The 20,749-nt window shown below is 41.7% G+C and overlaps 1 protein-coding gene across 15 annotated transcripts in view; it reads left to right on the top strand.

Annotated features, from left to right (window-relative positions):
* The window catches only part of MIPOL1 (mirror-image polydactyly 1), a 606,483-nt gene that overhangs the window by 317,262 nt on the left and 268,472 nt on the right, over positions 1 to 20,749 (top strand). For all 15 annotated transcript variants that reach the window (XM_073554200.1, XM_073554193.1, XM_073554192.1 and 12 more), the window contains 3 exons: positions 3,453 to 3,582; positions 7,139 to 7,172; positions 10,326 to 10,496. In XM_073554200.1, coding sequence (XP_073410301.1) covers positions 3,453 to 3,582; positions 7,139 to 7,172; positions 10,326 to 10,496 — 335 coding nt within the window. The remainder of the gene's footprint in view (positions 1 to 3,452; positions 3,583 to 7,138; positions 7,173 to 10,325; positions 10,497 to 20,749) is intronic.

Raw genomic sequence — 20,749 nt, 5'->3', positions numbered from 1 at the left:
TGCACATGCACCGGTTAACTAAGCCCCAGAAGTATTTTGCTGTGTTCTGGGGCTTAGTTAACCGGCGCATGCGCAGTCCGGCTTTTCGGCTTTGCCCGCAGTTGTGCAAAGCATACTGCGTGTGCGCTAGCTATGAATGCTTAGCGCACGCGCAAAAAATGGCGTACACATACTCCAATTCAGCAATAACCTGCGGACGGCTGGCAAGGATGGGGAGGCGGCACACATCGGGAACACCGCCCATCGGACCGACCTCGTTTTCATCGCCCGCAAAAGGGTAGGTGACAGATTCCCTTTAATGAGTCTTGTAGGAGAGCAGTGCATTGCTGAGCCCTTCTCTTCCTCCACTTGGTTGCGATCTCGGTGACAAAACACTTGCCAATCAATAGCTTTGTTTCTATGACCTGTTAAACTAATTTGAAATTATAAGCGCACTGTAATAATGATATTGAAAGTGAACATGTTGTGAGAAAATGGCCTATTGTTTGTTTAAATCAGGTTTTGTGTATTTAAAAAAAAAAAAAAAAATGTTAATGTTTTTTTCTTTTATCCATGTCATAATCTTTATTTAAAAAAATGTATACAGTAATCTCTCAATTTTCACTTTCCACTGGGACTTTTCTAGACTTAACTGTCCCTAAAAGACATGAAGAGTTTTCAGCAGGCTCCTTATCATCAGAGGCATGATTATAATGACAGGTTACACCTCTATACATGGCTGATCACACTGGCAATCACAATAGGTAGTCACAGCTGGCCTGCTCCCCAGCCCTTAACATTGCCCTTTTCACACTCTCATTAGCTGCTTCAATATAAATGATAGGATTGGGTTCTGACCATTGTGGCTAATGTACATGTGTTATTTCATGACGCAACAGGAACTAAGCACGTACAAGAAACCCAGTGATTAGTGTGAAAATCTAAAGATTTTTATTGTTATTAAAAATTGAGAGATGGGGAAAAAAATTTGACATGTAACACCAAAATCTGTTTTAACAAATGTAATTTTTATGCTGTTGTATTTCTTTTAATCTCTCATAAAATACCCTTGTAGACCCCTTTGTTACCGCTCAGAGATTTCTGTTAGGCATTGGTTACATCTGGTTTTAGGCTCCATTCAATGTCACCTTTACAGGTCCAGCAAAATAATTCTGTCAAAATATTACACCATGCTGCTGCCATTCTTTCAGTAAACTGTCAGGCACTATTATAGTCAATGGGGTCCATATGGTACACATGTTGCATGTTATGGAGAATGTATGATTTTTCTGATAAAGAAAGCAACCTTTGGTCCCATGAAGTGGTGTGTGTGTATATCAATATGTTAAAGAGAATAATAATAGTGTATGTATATGTGCCTGTACAGTGGGGAAAATATGGTAAGTATTTAATACACTGCCGATTTTACAAGTTTTCTCACCTAGAAAGAATAGAGAGGTCTGTAATTTTTATCGTAGGTACACTTCAACTGTGAGAGACAGAATCTAAAAATAAAAAAATTATTGCATAAGTATTTCATGCAATAGAAAAACAGAACTTAATATTAGGTACAGAAACCTTTGCTTGCAATTACAGAGGTCAGACATTTCCTGTAGTTCTTGACCAAGTTTGCACACACTGCAGCAGGGGTTTTGGCCCACTCCTCCATACAGATCTTCTCCACATCTTTCAGGTTTTGGGGCTCTCGCTGGACAACATTAAGTTTTATACTGCCTCTGTACAAATCCCCTAGCTTCCTCTAAAGATTTTCTATTGGGTTTAGTTCTGCAGACTGGCTAGGCCACTCCAGGACCTTGAAATGCTTTTTATGGAGCCCCTTCTTAGTTGCCATGGCCGTGTATTTCAGGTCATTGTCATGCTGGAAGACCCAGCCGTGGGTCTTGACCCATCTTTAATGCTCTTACTGAGGGAATGAGGTTGTTGGCCAAAATCTCGCAATACATGATTCCATCCATCCTCCCTTCAATATTGTGCAGTTATGCTGTCTCCTTTACAGAAAAGCATCTCCAAAGTATGATGTTTCCCCCACCATGCCTCATACTTGGGTCGGTGTTATTGGGGTTTGTACTCATCCTTCTTCTTCCTCCAATTGGTGAGTGGCATCTCATCTGACCACATAGAGAGGAGAATAGAAAATATAACGTGGCACTGCTGTGAGTGGTGCCTAAGTAGGATCCCAACCCGTGAGTAATATCAAGAGAAAGGCTTTTCCCTATATGAGAGATTTAAACACTTTTCCATTTTCCTATTAGAGGACGTTTTCTCCTGAATACATCTGGCCATATTTAAGTGCCTTATGCCATCCATGAAAATTTTTTGATACCCATGGTAGTGGATGCTCATTAGATGCAATTTATACAAATGAGCAATTTGGGTCAATTTACCCACTGATCATTTAACTATACCTCTTGAACGTGCACCCCAGTCTACAAGGCTGGTTTCTATCCCAACATATTGGAGTGTGTTCACACTGAGCAGTCGATACTTGATGAAGGTTCACTTTGGGACCAAAACCTTGTTGATTTTTGACTGCATTAAAATTTTCATAATCATCAAAAGTTGAGTGCCAAGTTTTCTCTTAATATCATCTGACCACATGACCTCCTCCGATGGATCATCCAGATGGTCATTGGCGAACTTCAAACAGGCCTGGACATGTGCTGGTGTGAGCAGGGGCCCTTGCATGCCCTGCAGGATTTTAATCCGGTAATGTTTGAGACTACGATCCCAACTGTCTTAATGTCATTGACCTGGTCCTCCCATGTAGTTCTGGCCGATTCCTGACCTTTCTGAGAATCATCCTTGCCCCACAAGCCGAGATCTTGCATGTTGCCCCAGCAGTCATCTTATGCTTCTTCCATTTTCTAATAACTGCGCAAACAGTTGTTGCCTTCCCACCAAGCTGCTTGCCTATTGTCCTGTAGCCCCTCCCAGCCTTGTGCGGGTCTACGTTTTTGTCCCTGGTGTCCTTAGACATGGTGGAGAGGTTGGAGTGTGATTGATTGTGTGGACAGGTTGTGTTTTATACAGGTAACATGTTCAAACAGGTGCTATTAATACAGGTAATGAGTGCAGAGCAGGAGGGCTTCTTAAAGAAAAACTAACAGGCCTGTGAGGATCAGAATTCTTGCTGGTTGGTAGATGATCAAATACTTATTTCACGAGACAAAAGTCAAATTATGTAAAAATCATACAATGTGATTTTCAGTTTTTTTTTCGTTTTAGATTTAGATTCTGTCTCTCACAGGTGAAGTGTACCTACGATAAAAATTACAGATCTCTCCATGCTTTGTAGATGGGAAAACTTGCAAAATTGACAGTGTATCAAATGCTTGTTTTCCCTACTGTGTGTGTATGTGTATATATATATATATATATATATATATATATATTACCGTATTTTTGTTTTTTTATAAAAAAAAGGTTCAAAATCTGTACTTTTTTCATTCCAGCCCTAGTGAGAGAAGTGTACAGTGCACAGCGTGAAAGAGATGAAGCTATTATGGCGCGGCTTATTCTGGCTAATGAGGAGAGGGATGAAGCTCTTCTTCGTGTCCAGCAGCTCCAGCAGTACATCAGAGAGTAAGAGCGGTGGCTGATGCTGATTTGGGTTATTTCTGGAGGTGGAAGGCAGCCAAATTTTCTTTCATTCTTCTTTCAGTAAAGAGGAGAAGACATTCTGAAAATCTATTTCTCTTCTCTAAATCTTAGTTGCAAATTCCATCAAATTTGATGCTATAGCATAGCGCCGCACTTGAACAGTCAGAGCGTTTGACACCTTGGCAAAACCTAACAGCTCCTATTGTACTTCTATGGGCTGCCAGTGGTGTCCATTATGTGATGACTCCGCTCCGGTGTCCTAGTTTCCGTTTAAAATAGAAACCACAGTGCAAATGTGAAAGAGCCAAGCAGGTCAGACAGAAAAGTCCTTGTAAATCGGCAAACCAGTTCATCAGCTGGAAAAGCGATCGGCACTAAAAGTGAAGTCTGTAGTTGGAGAACAAGTCAGCCGCGACCAGAAGGAAAGGCTCCGATTTGTGATTTCATGGGTCATAATTGGGCAATCAGACAATGTACGTGGCAAAATGAAAAAAATTTGTTACAGCAGAGATCATGAGGCACCAGAGTTGCCGACTTTTGGGGGTTTTTTTTTTGGACAGTTTTAAAAAAAAAAAAAAAATCATAGACAAGATTTTTTTACGGACTCAAGTTCCTGTACTCAAAAAAACACAATTTTTTTATGGCCCGTGGAGTAAAAACAGGATCCTATTGTTTTGGGCTGTCTGGGATTTACCATAAATAAAAATACAAGTAGGCAGGGATGTGATTAGATTGACAGTTCCCTTCCTTGCTATCCAGCCAGGCCGTTACACCCTGGATGAACTTGTGTGCAGGGATTGCCGTCCATCACTGTGTTTTGGGTGGAGGGAGCATTCATAAACATTTTTTCGTATAACTTTGTAATATTATACGTTGTCATTTTTACTTATTCTTCCTCTAGCGTTTAATTCCTTTGGATTAGACAGAGTAGTACAAAAAAAAACTTGCTGCAAGACAACTGCAGATTGGGAGAAGCCTTTTTTCCTCTAGCAAGGTAACAGCCCAAAATGTAAAGTCCCAGGCTGCATATTGACCCCTTAGTGACCAGACCAAATGTTTCAAATGTGACTTGTCACTTTATGTGGCAATAACTATGGAAAGTTTCAACATATCACGTGAGCCCCACAGCTCTGGGTGGGGCGATCCATCTACACTGATTGACTGCCGCACTGTCAACGTGACTTTAGCGCTGCAGCAAATGGAAGACATCAGGAGCAACAGCAGAAACTCACTGATGGATCTAGGGACGGAGATTAAAGCGCAGTTGTTTTTTTTTTTTGGGGGGGGGGGGGGGGGGTTCAGATCAAACCACACACGGAGACCAATATTTCATGAAAGAGGAAAATCCCTTTTAGAACTGTATTTATGATATTGATGTACCTTATAATTGGTAAACTTTAACTATTTACCATGGTGAAAACTCCCTAAATGTTCTTACACATAAAAGCCAAGTGGTTAATTCCTTTTTTACAGGCATTTTATGTGAATGTGAAATTTATTTTCCCCTTTTCATGACTTGCTTTTCTTGTTTTGGCATCAGGATACCCTGTGCTTTGTTCATACATGTAGGTGTATAAATGCATATGGAAATATTGACATGGACCTACAGACGTGTCCCAGACAGACTAAGAAATACACACATTTAGCAGCTCTGACACTGTCAGATAAACATTCATATACCGGCCATGAAAGATTAATAGCGCAGGAGCCTGAGAAGATAGCACACAAACAAATAACATGACGGCGGGCGTACAGCTGTATGGCGGGGTGTCGGTACACTCATCATTGCGTCCCATTATCAGACACCGCATCGCTGTAGGAGACACCCACTGTCCAAACTTTGCCGTCAGTGATGAAACATTTAGGTCACAATCACATTTCGCTACATAATCAAATGGATCCAAAAACGAAAACAAAAAAATGTGGCAGTCAAAATACACTAAAACTGCTGCATATCAGTTTGGCATAATTTTTTCTCAATTTTTAAATTTTAAAGCGTAACCGTTATTTAATTATTTTCATAAATCAATAGTACATATGATAATAAGAAACTTTGTAATGTTTCTTATAATGCAAATCTGCTTCTGTCTCCTGCTGTACTGATCATTTTTTTCTCCAAATTCTCAATTCATGGGTACTACCTGTCTTCATTGTATATAGATATTCCTATTACTGAGATAGAAGATGGTGCTCAGGTGACTGCAAGTATGCGATTTATATACTTCCGGTTACATTCTGACTAGACCTGTCCAATCTCACTTAATGCACTTGCATTAAACAAGGTCGTGCAAGTCTAGTCGACACGTGACCGTATGTGTGCATATTGCATACTTGCTTTCACGCTCGGAGTCGGCACTGGAGAATCCTGACAGTGCACGCTGTGAGGATTCACAAGTCCACAGTCGCACAGAGTGACTGCAGACTGGATACTCTGGTTTTAATAACCCCTTTAATGCAAGCATATGGGACTGAAGGAAAGTTGCCAAAAATCCAACTGGTTCCAACCTTTTGCTACTTGGTTGCCTCAATACCCTGTGGGTTGCAGTGCCACCACATTCACTTGAATTATGCTGCAAAGTAACACTGGCATAGAGTGCACTTTGGCCACTAGACCCGTGTCAAGGCTAAAGTCGCTGCATAGCCCCATCCTAAGTATATAAATCTCTTTGGATAACATTAAGAATCTAGGTTTTAAATAAAAACAATACCAATACATTTAGGAAAGGTGGTCATGTTATGTGCAAAAACCTTTTAGTTACAAATTACAATGTAAAATTAAATAATTAAGAAGGTTGGAAACAATCGGCTGCCTTCTTTTGAAAAACAGCGCCCCACCTGTCTTACAGGTGATACATGGTATTGCAGCTTAGCTTGATTCCTTTTATCAGAGCGGAGCTGTAATTCCGGATGCAACCTCTAAACAGGAGAAAGAAGGCAGCCATGTTTCTCTAATCCTCGACAGCTTCTTTAAGACTCCATCTTGAGGCATACACCAAGTCTACAAACTTCATCGTAAGCCGGGAAAGTTTTAGAAGTCACGAGACTCGGGACAGAATGACGTGGGTAATATTTCTGGGGATCAGAGCTGTGCTTTATATAAATCACCCCCTCCCCATTCTTCTTTATGGCAGGAAAAAAAAAAGTGAAGACGTGAGAAGCCTAATTAAAAGCGAAACGATCAATAAAAACATGTGAAGAGCCTGCTTTACTAAACCGTCTCAGCACATATGAAGAACTGATCCCTGTAGCCATATATTGCGGTAAACATTAATAAGTTAACAGGCTGCAGCCGAGGAGAGATGAGCTCGGCATTATTGAAAGATACAGCAGAACAGCTGGCGCCGTAATGCGTCGAGAGTGCAGGGCGTCCCCTGAAGACACTCGCAGCGAAATTACTTCAACTCCCAAAGATTTGGAAAGAGAATTCATTTTGCTTCGGAATTGAGGAGCAAGTCTTTGGCCACTTAGCGCTTTCCCTCGCTCTCCTCTTGTGTTTTTCTGCTTCCAACATCTCACTGTCTGTTTCTCTCTTGTCTAGGATGGAAGATATTAACCCTAAAGAAAGTGACATGGTAAGCGCTCTCCCAGCGAGACCTCCCGCTGGTTTTTTTTTCAGCTTTGGGATTAACCCCTAGAGTAGGCAGTATAACTGGTGGATTATGCTCTTCCATAGAAGATATACACCCAAGATACCGCTACAGTTCTCGTTTATCTTTTTTGGAGGACTGGTATTGTTTGTACATCATTATTGTTGGAGTTCTGTGAAATTCTAGTTCCTATTATTTTTTTTACTCGCTTATATAACTCCATCATATTCTACAGCGCTTTACAGATATCCTCACCGCTGTCCCCATTGTGGCTCACAATGTAAATTCCCTATCAGTATGTCTTGGGAAAGTGGGAGGAAATTGAAGAACCCGGAGGAAACCCACGAAAACATTGGAAGAACATACGGTCTCTTTGCAGATGTTGTCCTTGGTGGAATTTGATACCCAGGACCCCAGCGCTGCAAAGCAACAGTGCTAACCACTGAGCCACCGTGCTGCTTTGTGCAATTAGTCTGACATATATTAATGGACATCACTGTGAATCAAGAACCAAGTGAATGATCTGACTTTGTGCACGTGTCTAACCCTAATCATGCAAATAGGAAGAAGGCAGGAACTCTAGTGCCAGCTACTGGATGTATCAATCCTAAAATGCCAATATCAACCTCTTAATGAGGTTGACATTTGCAGACACATGTTTCTTGGTGTTTACCCCTCATCAGTTCAAAGCAGAAAATAACTAGTTTGACTGGTTGAGATGACACCGACAGAGTGTATAAGGGGTAAAGTTTCTTGTTGTGAAGGTTGCCAAGTTGGCATAAGGAGACTTGTTGGTCATGCAATGCTCCCTTGGGAATATAGGTGGCTTAGAGTTGCAGTCATCTTCCTCCCAAAGAAGAGGATATTTTTCATATTTCATGTAATTCCCAGAGCAGCTACATTGCATGGCCTATAAGTCTCCTTATGCTGACATGCTTATGTGTGTTTTCCAGAAGGAGAAATTTTATTTATTTTATTCCAAAGACATACTGATAGGGAATTTAGATTGTGAGCCCCATCGGGGACAGTGATGATAATGTGTGCAAGCTGTAAACCGCTGCTGAATATGTTAGCGCTATATAAAAATAAAGATTATTATTATTTCTTTGTCACTAATCAGCCACCTAAGACTGTGAGGCCACATGTACTATTTAATGGGGGTATATGACTTCCTTACTACCCCCCTACCCCCCAATCCTGAAAGGCTAATGTCGAGACCAAGAATGATCACGCTGTTTTGTTTCCAATGCCTGGAGTTGACCGTGCATGTGAGATTTCTGTCGGCTGAACATTTATCTGATTTCAGAGGAGAAAACCTTTGCCAAATTCCTGTGGCAGTGGCTAGGCCTCTTTCACATATCAGTTTTTTGCCATCAGTCAAAATCCGTTGTTTTTTGAAAAAAAACGGATCCAGTGCTTGATCCGTTTTTTTCTCATAGATTTGTATTAGTGACAGATTGTTACGGATGGCCGCACATTTCATCCGACGGAAAATCTTTGTCCGTCGGGCGGAGACGACGGACAAAGTAACGTTTTTTGTGAACGTCGAAAATTCAGACAGCGACGGATCCAGCGCCGTCCATGGTTGGCTATAATGGAAGCCTATGGGCGCAGGATCCATCGCTGTCCGTCAAAAGATGGTTTCCGGCAACTGATTCCGTTTTTTGCAACTGAGCATGCTCGTACAGCTGCATTTTCCATTCTGGCACATTAAAAATTACCTCTCTCTCTCAAATCCTATTTCTTTAAATTCATACAGCTCCTGCTTTGACAGATCCATAAAAAAACGGAGGCGGTGCATCAGTTTTTTACAATCTGCACAGGATACGTTTTTTTCACACTTTGACGGACTGTGACTGATGACAAAAAACTGATGTGTGAAAGAGGCCTTATCTGCCTTGCAGTAGAATTTCCAACTGCCCAACACTACTCTATTAGGGAGGTCCATCATGTCGGCCAGTTCTGCCAAGATTGGTGGGTTTGGCCATCTTTCATCTAGTGTGTATGGGGTCTTAACCCCTTGGTTTTCATGGGAGAAATGATGGCAGAGGTGTCTATCAGAGGTTTCTTCCTCTCTTCATTGTATGGGTTGTAGCTTGGAGTGACTTTCAGTCAAAAGAGGACTGACAATTATAAAGTCTATAGCCAATCCTGGCCAACCATCTAATGTGTGTGGGCTTCCCGACTCTCCTTTGACAGTAGATGTCGGGGGAGATTAGGGTTTTGTTGCTGAAATCCAACCACCCTGATCTTTTTTGTTCTAGGGTTGATGAGCTTTGTACTGCTGAGAACACATGCCCAATCAGCTGAACTGAGCATGTGTATGGCGGGGTTGGGGGAAATAGATATCTACTGCATATGATCATCCTTAGTCTTGCTCGCTGCTGAGTTTACTGCAGTTATCAGTCACTGTACAAATGTCTGTATCACAGCATCCAGGCTCCCAGGGTGTTCAGCTTAGGTACAAGAGAATCGAGCTCAAACTTTGGGGGATTTCAGGCCAGAATGGCCAGAATGTTGTGATGTCAGCGTATAAATGTAAACTAAAGCCGAAATCTTTAAAATGGATAGTTGCAGGACCTTTAGGGTATATGCACACAACGTCTTTCAGAAGCCGTTGGTGTTTTTTCTGAAGCGTATTCTCCGGTTTTTTTGGGGGTTTTTTTTGAGTACATAAAATAGTGGGGGCTTCCAAGTAGAAGTTGCCTAAAGAATGGACAGGTCACTTTTTTTCAACCACGTCATGTAATTGGAAGCTTCTAGTGGTTAAAATTAGCTGTAAAAGACTGAACGTGTTCACAGCAAGTCGTTTTTACATTGCAGTGCATATGCTCATTCTTATTAGAAGTTTTTCAGACTGGTTACGCAACATAGCCACTTGAAAAAGACGTTGTGTGCACATACCCTTAGATTTTTGGACAACTTGTGCTGCAGCTTGGTCCAGCCATACTTGACATCACATGCCCAGCCGTCCCTGTAACGAGAGTCACTGGTGCAACAATGTGCAGAAATCTGGGAATACTATACCACTTGCCTTCTTGTTGTTTTTCGTTTTGCCTTCTTGCTGTTTTTCGTTTTGCCATCATGTATGCCTTTTACAGACGGGCCATCCATGGTAACTAATTGTATTTCCTACAGACTCTGCAAGAATTGCTTGATAAACTGGATGAAGCAGAAGACGGTGCCGACATTGTGCACCATGGGGATCTAGTATTAGAGCATATAAGGAGGAGCCAGGAAAGAAGAGAGCAAATCACCTCTGAGGAAATGGGGGCAGTCATCGTAGAGCGGGACACAGCCCGCGCTCAGGTACGGGGACTCACAGATTTTATTATTTCTATTCCTCATCTCTGACTTCCCTATTAGATACTTATGTATATGAGTAAGTAAAGGAGAACATCTCCTAAAAAGAAGATACGGCATAGTGTATCTGTCATGGACAATCAGCGCATGGTACCTCTCGGCCATGAACTTTCCATCTCAAAACTTTGATTATGCCTTAAATGTTCTGATTAGTCCTTCCAAAATTATTCCGTAATAGGAATTTATCATCAGAAATGTATTTATTGTTTAAATTAGGTTTTTGTGTTAAAAAAAATAGTGAATTTTATTTTTTGACAATATTTTTTTTTTTTTTGTCCATACAATAGACAGGACCTGAGTCATTCTGTTGCTCCTATTGTCCATATGGATTTACTGAAAGAATAGGAATTATGAATGTAGTGTAGCCTCAATGGCCAATGTGAAAATTCCAAGGTTTCTTTTTCTTTTTTTTTTCACATAAAAATTAAAAAAAAAAGCCAAAAACTTTTAAAAAATAATACATTTTCCATAATAAAACGGATTTAAACAGTGGGTCATTTTGATATGACATTTTCCCTTTATTATGCTTCTGCAAAATCTGGTTGAGTGCCAGTATCTTGTCACCCAATTTTCCTGGAAATAATTAAAGGGTTTATCCAGGACTATTTTTTATTTTACTATGGTCTGAAAGGGAACCTGTCACCAGAGTTAATGCTCTTAGCCTGCAGATATGCTGTCAGGCACCTGCACGCAGCTGAATGCAGCAGAGAGAAAATTATCTTTATTCTACCCACCTGCATTTGGTATTCAGTCATAAGGGCGGGGGGGCGCCACTATTTCAGTCACACTCTGAATTTACTGCACCCTTGGCCCTGACTGACAGCCGGCCGCAATGGAGAGCCGGTATCACTCAGGGCTGGCGGTGTGGTTGCACTGGCCGCTCTGTATGCTCACAACGTAACTGAAACGGTGGCGCCCCCGCACCTATGACTGAATGCCGAATGCTCTTGGGGAAAATAAAGATAATCTTCTCACCACTGCATGCGACTGCATGCAGGCGCCGGGCAGCATAATAATTCTGTTAACCTGCAGATTAACCCCATATCTGAAGGTTAACAGCGTTATTCCCGATCAGGGCCGGCGTCAGCACCTGGCACACCCGGGCAAGTGCAAGGGCCCTGAGCAGGAGGGGGGCCCACTCGCTGTCAAGGACACCAACATTATGTTCAGTGATGAGGCAAACTTTTTTGGGTGGGCCATTTATATGGATACACCTAAATAAAATGGGAATGGTGACAGTTTTCTTCAGTAGGGTGTCTTGCATTGAAATCTGCTGCAATGACCCGGGTACTGCGTTCACCAGACATGAACACAATTTCTATCCACTTCTCACGTCTTAACCTCTGCGACATGTCAGTGGCTGTAAAAAAGAGAAACTTGTAAATAACTCATGAAAGAATAAAGTTATGTTAAAACCAAGCACACCATTGTTTTTTGTTGTGAAATTCTCAATAAGCTTGATGTTTGACCCTCTTCCCATTGGAAAAAGAAAAGTTGGATCCAAAATGGCCGACTTCAAAATGGCCACCATGGTCACCACCCATCTTGAAAAGTTTTCTGATCAAAGTTTCAGGGTTTCCCTCCATGTAATACATTCTGTATGTGAGGTCTGTGTGTGTGCAGGGTGCTGCTGTTTTCACTGCTCATACAGTATGTCAGCACTGTTCCAGGACTGAACTTATTTTCTCTCCATGTGCTTTCCTCCTTGTTTACAACCAGTTTTCTCTTCCCTCCATAGCTTCAGATACTCTCTCCCTTCTCCACTGTAGATCTTTGTACAATCGTCTCCTTCTGCTTTAGATACTCTCTCCCCTCTCCACTGCAGATCTTTGTACAATCGGCTCCTTCTGCTTTAGATACTCTCTCCCCTCTCCACTGCAGATCTGTGTACAATCGGCTCCTTCTGCTTTAGATATCCTTCACTGGAGATCTGTGTATGCTCTACTATGTCTGATATCTTTAACACTGAATGAAAGGAGAAATGATGAGCTCTGACAGAATTGTGTTGATGTCTGGTGAACGCAGTACCTGGGTCATTGCAGCAGATTTCAATGCAAGACACCCTAGGCAAGAAAACTTTCACCATTCCCATTTTATTTAGGTGTATCCATATACATAGCCCACCCTGTATATATTAGGGGGATCTGAAAACTGAATGAAAGAATGAGAATTGCAGACTGAAATGTAGCACAATTTTATTAACTAAATATAACCACTAAATTATGTAAAAATCATTATTTTTTCTAAAGATGTCCATCGTCTTTAAGTGCTAGAGAAATGAATCTGAGCCAAAGCTATGGGACGGTTTATGCCCACTGTATGCAGAAAACCTAGGAACACCACCAATATAACACCCTATCAGCCACTCCATCACTGATCCTATCGCATTTGCTTCCCAGTTGGCAAGAATGAGTAAGGTGGATATATTAGTTAATGACGCCAGAGCAAACGTCAATAACAAAGCTTTATGAAAACATAGCCAAGATTCAAGATCAATATAGAAGACATAATAGAGCAATGAGATACTCTCCATAAATCATGAATAATCATCAAAGAACCAAAGAGAGCTTGCATCTCCATAGAATAAGCACAAATACATGGTACAACATAAAGAAAGAATTGCTAATGCCAAGTTTATGTAAAAGTGCAAATAGCTTAATTAAATCATGTAGACAAACAGAGCATTAAAGAAAGTGCATACAATAAATGCCATATACAAAGTACAAAACGAATAAAAAACAGTGGATAATGATGCAAATATGGTATGACAGAGCAGGCATCAAACTAGTATTCCAGTCAGGGAACAGTGTTGTGAACTCCCTTGCTCGGATTTCTGAGCCGAAGCTCCCTCTGCTCCCTCTGGTGGTTACTGAGAGTAGTGGAGCTGATCAAGTGGATGGAGGTTCTCCACCTGACAATGATAATTGGGAATCTGGGATTGCTGGCTGGGAGCATATAATGGAGCTGGCTGCTCTTGAAGGTTGCTGGTGATTTCCTCTGTGTGCATTTGGAGCTCTTTTGTCCCCTGCCTGATCTGCATGTTCAGCTAAGTGATTCTTTTGCTAATCCTTTGCATCTAATCTGGTTTTGTCTTTTTTTGCTTTCTGTTTTCCTGTTAGGGTTCAGCGTGCTCCCTGCTGGGGGCAGCGCTGGGCCCTGCTTCATATGTTGCAGCTTGTTCAGTCCCCTGTTATGTTAGTATCTTTTTTGCTTGCTGCCAGTTTATACCAGAGTGCTGATCTAGCGGGGGTGAGATCGTGTGATCTCAGGTTTTTTTTGTATATCAGAAGTGTTGGACTTTTTCAGGGTTTTGTACTTGATTGCAGACAGTGTCTTTTTCTGTCCTGTCCTGTCTAGACAGCTTGGGCCCCACCGTTTGCTCAGTCTGTTCTCTGCCTGTGTTTGTGTCTCATCTTGTCTCATCGACAATATATGTTTGGGGGCTGTCTATTCCTTTGGGGATCTGCTCCGGGGCAGTTTAGATTTCATCTTTCTTGCTTTAGGCTTAGTTAGTCCTCCGACTGTGACGAAGCGTCTAGGGCATCGTAGGAACGCTCCACGGCTACTGCTAGTTGTGCGGATAGGATCAGGGGTCTGCAATCTGCTTAGTTACCAACCTCTCTGGTCTTCCGGTGGCTTAGCCTGTTCCTGCCATCCTCCTCGGTGACCTATTCATAACAGAATAGGGAACAATAGAAAAAAAAGATGTTATAAGAAATGCATGTAAACATCACTTAGTTCCACAAGTATGGGCAAAAAAGTTACTGCAGTAGAGACGGAGAGGAGAGATATATGTAAACAAATACTAGGGGGGATAATAAAGTGAATCCATCCCCAACAGGGGGAAAAGAGTAGAATCGGCCACAAGTGTGTGGATCACTCAAAAAATCCCAATACTCCCAAATAAATTGAAATCCCGCCTCAACTCCAACCAGTAATAGAGAAAGTATACTACAGAAGGCACAACAATTTCTTACCCATAATGCGATGCCTGCACGTCACGCCGAGGCCCCGGCGTACGTTTCGCTTTCCACTTTCTCTGGGTTGGAGTTGAGGCGGGATTTCAGTATATTTGGGAGTACTGGGATTTTTTGAGTGATCCACACACTTGTGGCTTATTCTGCCCTTCCCCCCTGTTGTTGGGGATGGATTCACTTTATTATCCCCCCTAGTATTTGTTTACATATATCTCTCCTCTCCTTCTCTACTGCAGTAACTTTTTTGCCCATTCTTGTGGAACTAAGTGATGTTTACATGCATTTCTTATTAAATCTTTTTTTCTATTGTCCCCTGATTAGAATATTAGCTTGATGCCTGTTCAGTCATACCATATTTGCATCATTATCCACTGTTTTTTATTGCTTTTGTACTTTGTATATGGCATCTATTGTATGCACTTTCTTTAATGCCCTGTTTGTCTACATGATTTAATAAAGCTATTTGCACTTTTGCATAAACTTGGCATTAGCAATTCTTTCTTTATGTTGTACCATGTATTTGTGTTTAATTCTATGGAGATGTACAGTGCCTCGCAAAAGTATTCGGCTCCCTGGAACTTTTCAACAGTTTCCCACATATCATGCTTCAAACATAAAGATACCAAATGTAAGTTGAATGAAATTTATTGGTTATTTTAAATTTTTATGGAAATTCAAAAACTGAAAAGTGGGGCATGCAATATTATTCGGCCCCTTTAACTTTGTTGTGCCACCTTTTGCTGTGATTACAGCTGCAAGTCGCTTGGGGTATGTCTCTATAAGTTTTCTACATCGAGAGACTGAAATTCTTGCCCATTCTTCCTTGGAAAACAGCTCAAGCTCAGTGAGGTTTGATGGAGATCATTTGTGAACAGCAGTTTTCAGCTCTTTCCACAGATTCTCGATTGGTTCAGGTCTGGACTTTGACTTGGCCATTCTAACACCTGGATACGTTTATTTGTGAACCATTCCATTGTAGATTTTGCTTTATGTTTGGGATCATTGTCTTGTTGGAAGACAAATCTCCGTCCCAGTCTCAGGTCTTTTGCAGACTCCAATAGGTTTTCTTCAAGAATGGTCCTGTATTTGGCTCCAGCCATCTTCCCATCAATTTTAACCATCTTCCCTGTCCCTGCTGAAGAAAAGTAGGCCCAAACCATGATGCTGCCACCACCATGTTTGGCAGTGGGGATGGTTGGTTCAGGGTGATGAGCTGTGTTGCCTTTACGACAAACATATCGTTTGGCATTGTTGCCAAAAAGTTCAATTTTGTTTTCATCTGACCAGAGCACATTCTTCCACATGTTTGGTGTGTCTCCCAGGTGGATTGCTGCAAACTTTATACAACACTTTTTATGGCTTTCTTCTTGCCACTCTTCCATAAAGGCCAGATTTGTGCAGTGTACGACTGATTGTTATCCTATGGACAGACTGTCCCACCTCAGCTGTAGATCTCTGCAGTTCATCCAGAGTGATCATGGGCCTCTTAGCTGCATCTCTGATCAGTCTTCTCCTTGTTTGAGATGAAAGTTTAGAGGGACAGCCAGGTCTTGGTAGATTTGCAGTGGTATGATACTCCTTCCATTTCAATATGATCACTTGAACAGTGCTCCTTGGGATGTTTAAAGTTTTCAAAATCATTTTGTATCCAAATCCGGCTTTAAACTTCTCCACAACAGTATCATGGACCTGCCTGTTGTGTTCCTTGGTCTTCATGCTGCTCTCTGTGCTTCCATCAGAACCCTGAGACGATCACAGAGCAGGTGCATTTATACAGAGACATGATTACACACAGGTGGATTATATTTATCATCATTAGTCATTTAGGACAACATTGGATCATTAAGAGATCCACAATGAACTTCTGAAGTGAGTTTGCTGCACTGAAAATAAAGGGGCCGAATAATATTGCACGCCCCACTTTTCAGTTATTGAATTTCCACAAAAATTTAAAATAACCAATACATTTCGTTCAGCTTCACAATTGTGTCCCACTTGTTGTTGATTCTTCACCAAAAATTTACATTTGGTATCTTTATGTTTGAAGCATGATATGTGGGAAAAGGTTGAAAAGTTCCAGGGAGCCGAATACTTTCGCAAGGCACTGTAAGCTCTCTTTAGTTCTTTGATGATTTGTCAATAACAAAGCTACAGATTATTGTAATTGATCAATCTACATCCGACGTGCTGTATTTGTAATCGCCGCTATCGCTTTAAATTCTCCTTATATAGAAATAAGTTGTGCTTCTAAAAAAAAAAAAAATTAGAGGGAAGCAAACATTTGCTCAGCTTTCCCAATCATCTTTATATGACCTGTTTGTCAATGACAGGGTTAAAACATCCCTCCTACCTCCACTAATCCAGAAACGTCTCCGATTCCCGCATTTGGATTGACATGCCTATTCCACTGCTCACAGGGCCCCGCTACTCTCCCGAGCTGCAAAATAGGGTCACAGATGCTCTCGCAGGTACAAAGCAACCTTAGAATTTGTAGTCAAAGGTTGCCAGCTAGCAGCTAACTGATTTCCCTTTCTAAGGCAATATAAACATTCACTTGTCTTCCTGTAGGCCCTGCCAAATTCCATAATTCCAGTAGCAAGGCAGCTTAAATGAGGCTGAATGTCGTCAAAAGGAGGCAGAATTACTGAATCAGTCTGTAGCAAGTCGTTAAAGGAGCAATTCCACCCAGCAGAGCAGAAAATAAGCTTCTGTAAATAATCTAATTGGCTTCCCTAAATAAATCCCCCCGCGCCAATGAGACACATTTCACTGCTTTGAAATAATCTACACTTTTACCCCAATGTCACATTATCGCTCCCCACTTCAAGCGTCTGATCAAATCACTCATCAATTCTGTCAAGGAGGACAGGGGATAGTCGGAGGGGAAAAACGCTAACCCCTTCATTCCTCTAGGCTATCCGTGTTTTTTTTGTCCAGCTGTCGTCATTTGTTTTTAAAGTGAAACTCCATAATGAAACCATTTTTTTTTTTTTTTAGAATATATCAGGAAGTTGCAGAAACACTTTTTTTTGTTAGAAGGGCCCTCAAAATTAGCCGATCCTGTTTATCAGTTGTGATCGGTGGGAGTAATAGGCGTTAAGTGTTAAAATTCTCTGCAGCACCACCACAGGAGAAATAAGGAATTGCACATTTCCTGCTTAAATCTACAGACTCTGGTGTAATGCATGGACATGCCAGGTCCTCCAGATCCAGAAGCTCTTTTGGAAGGCATTTTCTGGTCTCGCTATTAGTTAAAGGTCCTAACTAGAATACTCCTCTTAATTATCTGAGAGGATTGACAACTTCTTTAAAAGGATGTGTCAGCAGGATTTCAACCCCAAACTATTTATATGTGAATGTAAAGCCCCCGTTACACACTGCGATATCGCTAGCAATATCGCTGTAAAGTCACCGATTTTGTGACGTAGCAGCGATGTGATACTTACCTCCGACGGGCTCCCCCGCTGGTTATCGCTGATCGCGCGAGAAGCTGCTGGACCATTCCTCGTCGGCTACTTCCTGCTGGGCTTCCTGTGGCGCCGACGAGCGACGCGTGGAGCCGGGCGGGAGGACGCAGGATCGCCGCGTCTGACAGGTAAGTAGCGATCCCCGACCCCTGCGATGTCGCTGGTGAGATCTGCCTGTGTGGCAGCTCACTAGCGACCACCTAGCGATGTACCAGCGATCCTAACTGCGTCATATCGCTGGTCGGGATCGCTGGTGCATCGCTAGGTGTAACGGTACCTTAACTCTTTCAAATACAAGTCCAGCAATATCTATGTCTAAATAGATATGCAAATGAAGCTGAAGAGCTATGATAGATTGGAAGCCTCTGTCATTCCAGCTCTATTTTACACCCAGCGCTGTCTGCTGCTCGACTGACAGCCTCTATGCTGTGTGACTTCAGGCAAAGGAGCTGTCAGTCAAGCAGAAGGTGGTGCCGCTGGGCGGGGAATAAAGCTGGAGTGACAGAGGCTTCAGATCTACCATAGCTCTTCAGCCTCATTTGCATATCGATTCAATCACTGATTTATCAGTAACAGAGGAATAGACTGGCCATGTAAAGATATTGCTGGACTTGTCTTAGAAAGAGCGACATGTGCATATAAATAGTTTGGGTTGTGGAATCCTGCTGACAGATTCCCTTTGTAGAATATGGATACCGAATTATTATTATTTTTTTTTTACATAAAGAAACACTTCCAAGATTTTTTTTTATTACCTAAACCTGCCCAAATGTGAATATAATGTATTGTAAGGGTGATAAAATTCTTACTGGTCGCCATCTTCACCGGTCCTTTTCTCTCTCCCAGATAACCTTGGTGTTTTATGTTTGAGCTTGAAGTCACTTTTACAATGTAAGCATTTCAGTCACATGAGTGCTTATGATTGGTCAACATCATGCAGGGGAAAAAGTGACCGCCCACTGTCTGGTAGCATAAGTTATAACCTAACCTTTACTAATCTCTCCACAATGGGGATGCATTAATTAAAAAAAAAAAAACAAAACCTACGGTACCTTCTACTCAGCTCTGTACCCACAATTCCATGACGTGGCCAGTTCAGCATGCTCAAACTGGTCAAAAGTCCTCTTTAAGGCCATAAGCTTTGTGTGGAACGGTAGGTGCATTAACATCCGATGCTCCATTTAAGTCTTGTGGCCAGAGAAGAGTTGGGGATACAAGACCCCTATTCCAGCAAGGGAGGGACTCTTACCGATCTAACAAGTATCATCTAACCTGAACTGCTCCTTTAAGCAACTGTATGGTGTATTTTTTGCATTTACTTCCCTTTCATAGTTCCTCTGATCCTTATCGTGTTTGCATTCTTTAGCTTTCTTTAGATAAGTGCATTGATAACAGATATAGGTTTGCAATGATTTGGCGTCCTACATGGGCGTATAAGTAGAAGTGACCAGGTAGTGTCTGGTCTTCTTTATGAGCAGTCCTGCCAGTACAGTGGCACACGGTCTTGTGCCTCTGTATGTAATGGCCCGCACTGTGTAGAATTATAACGTGCTATAGAGAGCATTCATAGGTGTACTGCTATAAGCTGCTGGAGTTTGAATTAATTTGTCATTTCAGGGTGCTAAACCTTGAACCTATAAAGTGCTACATTGAAATCCTGCTAATCCTGCCGTCCAGGCCATCAGCAGTCAGTGCCGTGTGTGTGAGCACTACAGTGCCGCACTGTGCTCCGAGCTGTGTTCAGGGGAGCGGCTTCTTAGATATCAGTTGAATGCAGGAAAAGCCGAGCGTTGCGTATTTTCACAGCGCCATAAATAAGTCTAAAAATAAACCGTACTTTGTCTGGCCAAATGGCCCATGAATTAACCCTTTGAGCACAGTCACGGCTATGCCAGGCAATTTTACACCACCGGACCCTGCATAAACCACTATGGTTATAGCCAAGCAAATGCATATTTCTCTCTTCTTCCAGCCATATTATAATACTTTACGCCTGTCCATAGAATAATATGTAGGGGCGGCCGTCCTTGGCCAAGGCACTGCTGCTTCATTCAAATCACAAACTATCACAACCAAAAATCCACTGGTTGGATACATAGAGTGACTACCACACATTAAATGATAACATATACTATTTTATTGGAACATGTTTAAAAGACAATCAAATAAGGTATCTCAACAAAGAGAGACACAGAACAAAAACTTAAAATGTCCATATGTGCAAAATAGAAAAAATTAATAAGGACAAGAGACAAATATTATCCCTTTATACAGTAGCTATCCTAGATATGCATCTCGTAAAAGGCGTATATATAAATATATATATATACCCCGACGCGCGTTTCATGCCATTTCCTCAGGGGTCGTCACTGTAGGAGCCAAAAGCACCATCCATGTACGGTCATGGTGGGAAAACAATAAAGCTGATTCATCAAAGTGCCGATACTTACCATCACACATTGCTACTCACTCGCACTCCACTTTTTACCCGCTCGAAATGTGATAATTTATGCATTATATATGGCATTGACCATATTAAATTCCTGAAATTGCAAACAAACCAAAAGCATGCTGTCTTCGTTTTCTGGACATATAGTGCAGAAGATTGGAGGCAAATTGGTCTTTGAGGGTCGTACACCCAATAATAAAGTAGTGCGGACGTCTCAGACTCTGGAGTCCTTGCATGCCGAAAATAACTTCTCGTCTTAGAGCTAAGAAGATATGTAATTTCCTTTTCTTCAGGGCATAGCTATGT

Source organism: Dendrobates tinctorius, unplaced genomic scaffold (assembly GCF_039654945.1).
Source record: "Dendrobates tinctorius isolate UK_male_01 unplaced genomic scaffold, ASM3965494v1 ptg000208l, whole genome shotgun sequence".
Lineage (NCBI taxonomy): Eukaryota > Metazoa > Chordata > Amphibia > Anura > Dendrobatidae > Dendrobates > Dendrobates tinctorius.
This window is presented reverse-complemented; position numbering and strand designations above follow the sequence as displayed.